Source organism: Cebus imitator, unplaced genomic scaffold (genome assembly GCF_001604975.1).
Source record: "Cebus imitator isolate Cc_AM_T3 unplaced genomic scaffold, Cebus_imitator-1.0 Scaffold92, whole genome shotgun sequence".
Taxonomy (NCBI): domain Eukaryota; kingdom Metazoa; phylum Chordata; class Mammalia; order Primates; family Cebidae; genus Cebus; species Cebus imitator.
The window spans coordinates 1,454,229-1,463,921 of NW_016107407.1; the positions used below are offsets into that span (position 1 = coordinate 1,454,229).

General features: G+C 42.0%; 1 protein-coding gene across 1 annotated transcript in view; it reads right to left on the bottom strand.

Moving 5' to 3' along the window:
• Positions 1-9,693, bottom strand: part of CCNY (cyclin Y) — a 206,861-nt gene that overhangs the window by 33,527 nt on the left and 163,641 nt on the right. The window contains exon 5 of the mRNA XM_037740976.1: positions 2,930-2,965. Coding sequence (XP_037596904.1) covers positions 2,930-2,965 — 36 coding nt within the window. The remainder of the gene's footprint in view (positions 1-2,929; positions 2,966-9,693) is intronic.

Below are 9,693 nucleotides of genomic sequence, written 5' to 3' on the forward strand. Positions count from 1 at the left end.
ATAGAAAAGAAGTGCCAGGGTAAGAATGAATACTCGATATATCCTAGAGATCAGTCTGATTATTCACAACATGCAACGTCAGTACTTCATTAAGTTTCACAATTTTATACTGAAAAACAAGCGATGACAGGTAAAAAGTCTTTAGTCAATAACCTGTAAGTGAATAGTTAGCTATTACCAGGCAGGTACCTGCACAGAACCACTTATGGAGGTAGTTTTCACTGTGAACAGTGCCGTGGGCCACTGGGCTCCACAGGGACCCTCCATACCTCATCAGTGACAATTCTACTTTCAACTGTGTTATGAAATTTGAGTTTTGCCTAAAAATTTTTCTTTAAACAACCAAACTTGGAAGCCACAGCTTTTGGCTAACTGCATGTAATTTCGATAGTCTGTGCTTCCGTGTCAGGCTTCAGAACTTCAGAAGGCTACAGACCTGTCCCTAATACACACTCATCATGGCAAACATTACAATTTCTGCTTTACAAATTTACCATCTGTGTAAAAAGAGAAAGAAAAAGCTTAACAGCTCAATTTTCATTCCTATATCTGCACAACAGCCATTATTTTTAAAGCTCTGAGCATTTATATCTGTGCTCACTTATGCTTGCCTGCATGATCACAGGCAGCAGACACACAGATAAACTCAAGTGAAAGAAAGGTTCAACCCAGCAGGGAGTCTGTGAGCAGAAAGCAGCTTCTGGGTGTGCGTGGTTACACTCTGATACCGAACCTGGCTACAAAGTATCAGTGGATTCCCTCACCTTAGTTACTGAGTTTTCAAATGAACCAAATCTTGAATCTCTGTGAAGCACTGAAAATGCTGCATGAGAGATAGAGCCTGGCCATTCCTTGGTAGTTGAGCCCCATTCAATTTTCCTGAAGAATGAGAGCCCCACTCTAGAGAAACACTCACCTGAAGTAACTTTAAAAATGAGAACAGAGGCTAAAAATATAAATGAGGATTAAGAGCTCAAGCTAAGAAGACTCTGGAAAGGGGATTCTGGAGAATCCTCTGAGAAGTAGGCTGTTTCCTTACTTCCCCTAAAAGCTGTGTGTCCCAGCTGAACAGCACCACACCACCTCTATCAAGCTAACAGGTCTATCATCAGCACCAAAAGCCAACTTGCATGACTCAGGGAGGAGAAGGTGTGCAGATGGGCATGCCTCCTCGTACCTAGAGACCTGCAGGTGGCAATCTATACATTAATCATGCTTGTTTACAAATGCTGTTTTTCACTGGACTTTCTCTTCTTCCACTCACTTACTTTTGGCACAATTAATCACCATTAATCAAGGAGAGCACTATGATTAAACATCTGGGTGGTAGACTGCATTCATTTCCTAATTCCCCAGTTTACTAGTTGTATCATCTTAGTCAAACTAATCTCTCTGTGCCTCAATTTCTCTATCTGTAAAATGAAGATACCAGCATCACCTCAAGGAGTTGTTATTAAAGCATGTAAAGAGCTGACCAGAGCAGTCAGAGTAGGCACTTCACAAAGCTGACTCTTGCTATTATGACTCTGGCTGCATTCACTTCAGGATCCATCACAGTCTAAGTACTGGGAAATATCTTAGAGATTCTAACGCAAAATTGTCTTGAAAGCACACTGAGTTTCATCAATGTGATTATGCTGTTTTCTTAAGGCTTACGGATTTAAAAAGGTTAAACTAGTATAGAAATAGGCAACAAGACAAAATCTCCATTTTCACTGATATGCTATTCTAATTCAAGATTTAGAGTTCCAAAGTTGTACTGTTTTGTAATTTCTTAAACCCAAAATTCTCAAGCACCATAAAGAACCATGAATCACAATTACAGTATGGAAACAGGTGATCACAGAGAATCCCTTTCTAGGTGTCTGCTTCTGGTTATTCATGTTTTCTCCAATACTGTCCATTAGAGGCTGTCATCCAGCCTCCCCTGCACTAACTACGCTTTGTAAACACACACGGGTGTGGGGCTCCCAGCGGCTGAGCTCGCACTTACCATGTGGCGGCTCTGCTTGTTCTCAAACTAGCTCACACCAGCTGTGCTTAGGAGACTCATAGAACATACATGAATGTCACATTATGCATGAAATATGACTACCATGAGCATGGCTCTGTCCTCCTGAAAACTAAGGAGGATGCTTTGGAAAGATTTAATAAAATCGCTAAAAATAAATTTGCTGTAGATTAGGTGTGGTCAAAACTGGAAAGATTTTACACTCATCTGTTATGCAAATGTCCTCAAGCTTTCTCACTACTGAGAAAAAAAGCCAACTTGGAAAGGATGAATTCATTATAGCTGTGGCTTATGAAATACGTTTTGGTTCTCCAACCAATGTCCTGTGCTTGAAGCAAATGTCTTGAAGCTGCATTTTTAAAAATTGGCAAATGAATGTATTCTTACATGTTTTACATTGAAATAAAATGTATAAGGTAGTTTTTTTTTTATTCCGTTTTAACTGACTTTTAAAATTAACCAATTATTGCCAGATACACTTACATCAGAAAGGGCTTCTACATTAAAACAGTTTATGCCTAAATTTATAACAAAATTGCCTCTGCTGAATTCAAACTATAAATTAAATGTTTTTCATCTTAAAGCTGCACCCAGTAAACTTTTAAAATGACAGTTTACAAAAGACAGAATGTTTAAACAAATTTTACAGAAAATAAAGAAGAAAAAGGAAGCCAACACCATTGAGAAGCTTTGTCTTTTTGCTGGTTTCAACCACGTTCATTTGGTTTCCTCTGATTCAAAAGCAGTTCAGCACTTACCTGGGAAGTTTTAGTAAGTTATTCTACCTTCAGAAATTCTATGAAAATATGAGTTAAGAACATATAATTCAAAGGTTGAGGCAACGAGAATAGGAGAAAAATAAGAGCAACATAACAGAAGACAACGTATGATGTATTTAGTACACAACCATCCACATACCTGTTTTTGATGTGATAATATATTGCAAGAGCGACACTGTAAAATAAAATGCAAAGGTTCAGTGTCCATGAGCATACTCAAGACCTCACACGTTGCTTGGCCACAGTCTCAACGTAAATATTTAAACAGAAGTAAAAGCCTAACAATCCTTCTAAACAGTCCCATATTCACAATACTGATCAGGAAAATGTCCTCTTCTGAGTAAATCAATCTGGTACCAATACCCAGGAATTATTAAATCTCTTCTAGAAACAAAGAACTTCAAGTAATATTTAGAAACAAACTTGCTCTTTCTATTCAGAAATTTTCAGCTTTCTTTACTCATAAAAAAAAAAAAAAAAGCACTATGTAAAAAAATAGGTAGTACAAAGAAAACATCTTTAGAAATCTCCAACTAATTATCTACTAGTTTAGAAAATTTGTGGTTTCTTTATAAGTACCAGAAGTTTGCTATTTTTTCTCTTAATAACCTCTTGGCAATCTGCCCAAGTTATTCATTCACTTGCTAAAATGATAGCAACTCTAAGTTTTATTTGTAGCACTATCTTAAAATTTTATTTTATATTTTAAAAGTTCTGAATTTAATGAACAATTACATTCCCTTTCCCTGAACTTTTTCTTTTCTATAATAATTTTTTTTCTGACTAGAAAATATATTCATTGCAGAAATTTTGGAGAATATATTTACAAAGTATAAAGAAAAATCTTCTGCCCAAATGTAACTATTAGCTTAAGATATATAGCTTTCCATAAATTATGTGTATAAGCAGACAGGTCTGTATCCTACTTTTACCCCAATCATGTTAACATTTTTTATCATTAAAAACATGATTTTAAATGGCTGATTACATTCCTTCATATGGTTGTCAAATAATTTACTTTTCTCCTACTACTGAATGTTTAGGTTGTTTCTAACATTTTGCAATTATAATTAACACCATAATGAACATCCCAATATTAGTGCAATCTACAACTATATTATTTCCATAAGGATACATCTTATAATTTGGAATTACTTGACCTAAAGTCAGTAACCATGGCAAGGCTCTCAATACATACTGCCAAACACCTTTGCAGAAAGTCTACACAGCGTATTCCCAGCGTCTGTATCAATTCACACTCAATGACACTGACCTGAATATTTTGACCAAGTGTTCTCCAACTGGACCAAAAAAAAAAAAGTGTGCCTTTTTCAATTTGAGTTTCTTTAATCTCCTATCAAGTTGGCAGGGTTACTCATGTTCTGACCAACTTGTAAAAATTTTCTCTTTCAAAAACTGTCTAGATCCTTCCACTATGTTTTGTTTACATTAAAATTTATTGAAGCCAAAAATTATTTTTTAACCTTCTAAGAACATAGCTCACTGGCTGCACCAGACTGTGTTCTGATACTCTCAGGGTACTCACTCAGCCCAAACACTTCTGCTTACTCAGCCACGCCAGCTTAGAGACAGGGGCATGCACCTTGGATTCCAAAGCACTCAGATGCTTCCCTGTGACTTCACATGACAGTCGCTAATCTCACTCTCTTATATTCTTCCAAACCTCTCTCTTTCCAGAAATATTCATTCAAATGACTTCAGCCTAGTGTTGAAAGTACTCATGAGCAAGTAAGTGCTAATACATCCTTTTTCTCTTAACATCTTGAAAAGCACGTAAGCTTATGAAGAAATTATATCTGGGGTAAAAGAACTTCAGAATTTATAAAAAGTTATAAGGTTTTCAAAGTGTTTTCACATACGTTAACAATCCTGTAAGAAAAAAAAATTGTAGATGTTATTGATTCTATTTTATAAATGGGAAAGCTCGGGTTCAGGCAGTAGCCGCCAGGATTCCTGCTTGTGTAAGGCTGTGTGCCCTTCCGTTTGGCCATATCGCCTCCGGGAAAGGGAGGAATTAGTTTCATTCATTTACTAGTCATGCAGTGATGACCGCTCTTCTAACGTCGCATTTCAATGGAATGTTTCATGTGATTGGGGTTAGTGCCATGATTGCTATAATGTCTTTGAGAAAGACATTCCTGCTTCCCCTGTAAGGGAGCATAAAGCAGCCCGAGTACCACTAGACTGAAGTCACATCGACCTGGGTTCTGAACCTGGCTCCTTCCTCTTTATTACTGCTAATTCACCTCTCAGGGCTTTTGTTTCCTCATTTATAAAATTAGAACAATATGACCCACATCATGGAGTTGTAATTACGATCAAATAAAACAAAATACATAAAAGCATGATCTCACAATATTAACTTTTAAAAGAAAAGTCCCTACTATTGTTATTCCCCTAGTAAGAGGTCCTCTAACTTCTACAGACTGGGTGAAAATCTTCAGGGTCCCAAGGTCACTATCTCCCAAGCCAAAGGCAAGACTGGATATTATCATGGCCTAAGACCTCCAGGAAAAGCAGAGCCACTCTGCAGGCCAATTTCCACTCAAGGTTCTATCCCAGGAAGGGAGACTACCAGGCCGAGGATTCAGGCACGGTACAGCTCCGTGGACTAGCTCAGCAGTCGTCTTGAAGGAGGTGACTGCTGGGATGGAAAGAGGCCGTCAGCTGACAACCGAATCAGGCCCAAGTTTGCAGCTTCACACTACATACAGCCACTCTTGTCCAACCTGAGGCTGGCATCTCCCCAGAAATGGATCTCTGTCCCAGTGTGCCCCCTTTTAATTAGGCAGCACGATGGCCTGAGACAGTGAGGCAAGTGGAAATGAAGGTCCTTTCATATCTTAGCGGTTCTACAAAGGTCTGCGATATTTTAAGTGTTCACAGCTGTGTCTTTTGTCAAATACGGCTGTTGGAAAAACCAGCCTTACCCTAGAATATATTCAGGACTTTTATGGAGTGCCCTGGTTCCTGGACTCTCTGTTGGTTGACAACCCATCCTCTGGGAGTTGTAGGTATTTTAGAACGTTTGGGGTAGCCTTTTTAAAATGTCTAAGACCTGTGTAAGTCAGTGACATATTATCTATACAATGTTTTAGGTGATATGCTAGGCATTCACCCAAACAGCCAGGTCTCTGGCCATCATGCCAGCACGGCAGTGGGGCTCTGTGAGCACTCCTGGAAGAGCACCTGAGGGGTCCACTGGGGGCCTCTCCAGTGAAGGCAAACATGTCTTGGGACTCCGGGTCTAAGGGTATGTTCAGGAAAGTTTTGTCATAGGACAGTCTATCGTGTTCCTACACAACCAGTTAATCTTTTGGGACTAACATTTGGGACCACAGCATCCAAGAGGCACCTTAGGTTTTGGTAATCAACCATCATCCTTCAGGTGCCGTTACGTTTTGCATCGGCCACACAGAGCTGCTGTATGGGTTCTATGTAGGACGCATGATCCTCACCCTCTTTTTAGCCACTGTTATCTTTCTGAGTCTTCCTGGGAGATGTGAATCTATAGAATCTGTCTTGGGTGGGGTCATATACTGGCTCTCATTTGACCCCCTCAAGGGCTCTTATTGCCCTTGCCCAGAGATGGAATTTGTCTGAGTTACTCTAAAGGCAGCTCCCAGAAGACTGTCTCTCCCCACAATGTGTTTTGGGATTGGCGAGTTGTAGACCCACAGTGGGGTGAGTGGAGAATATCTACTTTGTAACAGGAGGCATGCTCATCTCACAGAGGGGGGCGGATGGGTCTCTGGATCCGTATGGGTAAGTCAGGGGCCCAGAAACCATGAGGATCAGCAAGCAATGGAGAACACTGAGCCCTGGGGGCACCAGAGTCAAAACTCTGTTTTGAGGGAACCAGTGAATGGCACCACACTGAAGAGAGCTTTGCCTTCTTGTCAGAGTAGAGGTTGCGATGCGATACCACCTTCTGTCCTTGGGTTTTTTCCTAGAGGCAGTGCCCAGGGTTTAGGTTTAACCCTAGTGGTGAACTGCTGCTATGGCTTTAGGGCTTTTTAAAGTCTAAGGAGAACTGTATTGGGCTATTTTGTTTTTAGATCTGTCCTTAGAAGATCTTGTCAAATCTGACTTTTGACACCCGTTTTGTTGGCTCTCCCCTTCTTTCTGGTCTCTTTGCAGGTTCCTCTATTTTTGCGGTACTTCTCCCCTTCTTTCTGGTCTCTTTGCAGGTTCCTCTGTCTTTGCAGTACTTCTCACCTAAGCTGTGCCAGTCATTGTTTCTACTTCCCCTATTTCATCTATGAAGCCCCGTCCAAGGGACCGAAGGTGGGAAGCAGTGTCCTTCCATACAGGTGGAGCAGCCTTGAGGGGCTTACCACCCATGTTGGCAAGGAAGAGGGTGCCATCCGGCCCCTGGAAAGGAGGGGGATGGGACAGACATCCAACCACGCTGGCGATCTGTGCAACAAAGCCTGTGCCTTGTTTCTAAGCTTCCCAGGTGAAGGACCCCAGGTGTGTCCCCTTCACAGGGCCAGGATGACCCCGTCTCTCAGGGAACAGTCTGAGGGGAGTGCTGTGACACTGCTAAGCCTTTCTGCCTCACCTCCAGAAAGAACCACCCACTGGTGTCTAGCCTGTAATCCTACCGACAAGTACCTAAGGCCTCCTTTAGTTTCTGCCCAGAGTGGCTAACCAGATCAATTAACCCTGGTGAGCCACAGTTAACTGGCTCTTACCACCCGTACCAAACCCAAGTTTACCAGGCCAGAGAGCGGTCAAGGCACTCTGATTTTTGGTTAGGACACAGAAAGAACTTAGGGGACCTAGGGGACCCTACACTCCAAGTGCCCAGCTTCAGAGGCTTGGTCAGCTCTGCCACGTCCTCAGAAAATGGTATGGTTTCGCCAAGGAAGGGCTGGAGCCTTACCAGAGAACAGAACATTTGGACAAAAGGGTTTCCTCAGCGGCTTTTGCCACATAGCTGGGGAAGAAGTAAATGCTCTTTTCTTGCACAAGAAAACAAAATGGATTTGTGATTTTGGGCACTGCATTTGTCTCACTTCTCACCTAGAGCTAAATTAGCAACGTATATGACAATCCTAAAACCTTCAAAGAGCAAGAGGGGTTGGGTTCTAGTAGCAGAGAGGGGCTGAGCCACAGACAAGGCTGTGAGGGGCATCAGCTGTTCCCTAGTCCTGGAGGACACGGCCCCTGATGGTATGCCCCGGTGCGCAGAGGCTCCCCACCACCCTCCGCTCTTTCCTTTGATCATCGTCTTTTACTTGTTGGAGGATTTTGTGGGGAGGGGTTGGCTGCAGAGGCACAAAGTATGACTGACAAACTCTAAATTCATACCACAGCTGTTGGCATTTAGGGGAAAAATGGGAAAATCAAGTTCTCAAAATACAAAATGATGCCTACAGAAAGAGGGAGTACTGAATGAGTACCCAGCCTTTTAATAGCTTTTCCGTCACTGTTAGATTAGCACTCAACCCTCTACCCCATCCCCAACTAGCATCTACAAACATGTTTATTTCTGGCAATCTCCAATTTACAAGCGGATTGTCTTCCAAAAATCAGCCTGTAAATCGCTGTTTAGAACCTGGGGCATTCTCTCAGTTACAACCTTGTAACTGGATCTCAGGGAGTAACTCTGGCCCACAAATGCTCAGTTTTGCCCACAATGAAGCTGAACTACAATATGAATCTGTTATCAGTTCTAATGTCTGGAGTAGGGGGCAAGAGGACCTGGATTAATGGGAGGCAGAGAACGCAAAGAAGAAAACAGGAGTTTCCTTTGGACAGTAGTAGGGCAAGATTTAGGAAAATTTTTAGAATGGGACTGCACATGGATTTCACAACTCCTTCTCTTTTTCATTCTTCCTCCTTCTGAGTATCCCTTTCCTTTCCTATTGTCAACACCACTGGCAGCAGAACTCAACTGGACCCGCTAATGTCTCTAAATGTGTTTGACTCTTTAGCTATACCAAGTGTGAGACGCTGATGTTTCCAGAGAAGGAGTCTGATGGCACTACTTCACTTGGGACCCACCCTGCCCAGCTCCTGGTGCACATTTTAAAAAGAGGATACTTTTGGTTGAGCACAGTGGCTCATGCCTGTAATCCCAGCACTTTTGGAGGCCAAGGTGGGTGGATTGCTTGAGCCCAGGAATTCAAAACCAGCCTGGGTAACATGGGGAAACCCCATTTCTACAAAAAAAATAATACAAAAATTGGCTGGGCGTGGTAGTGTGTGCCTGTACGCCCAGCTACTCAGGAGGCTAAGGGCAGGAGGATCTATTGAGCCTGGGAGGTGGAGGTTACAGTGAGCTGTGATCACGCCACTGCACTCTAGCCTGGAGACAAAGATCTTGTCTTAAAAAAAAAGAAAAGAAAAGGAAGATACTTTTAAAAGCAACCAAATTACAGACTGAAAGAGTTTCAAATGTGTGCAGTGCAGAGACCATGTCTTTGTGTCGGGGAAGCCCAGTATCTACATTGAAGTTGCAAGCTAGCTAGCTTGTTCCTGCTCTTCAGCTTCTCTGTTTACTACATTCTAACCCACAGTTCATTTGAAAGTGGCAGGGGGACACTGGTGAGGGGGGGAGGGCAGCTGTCCACTTCCATCTGGGGTCCTCAACCCTTGACCACCTGTGAGACTCTCCTGGGGAGGTTTAAAAATCCAGATACCCAGAGTATACCTCAGCCAGATTCAATCAATCAACATCTGTTAAAACTCCAGATACCCACAGTACACCTCGGCCGGATTCAATCAATCAACATCTGTTAAAACTCCGGATACCCACAGTACATCTAAGCCGGATTCAATCAATCAACATCTGTTAAAAATCCAGATACCCACAGTACACCTCAGCCAGATTCAATTAATCAACATCTGTTAAAACTCCAGATACCCAGAGTA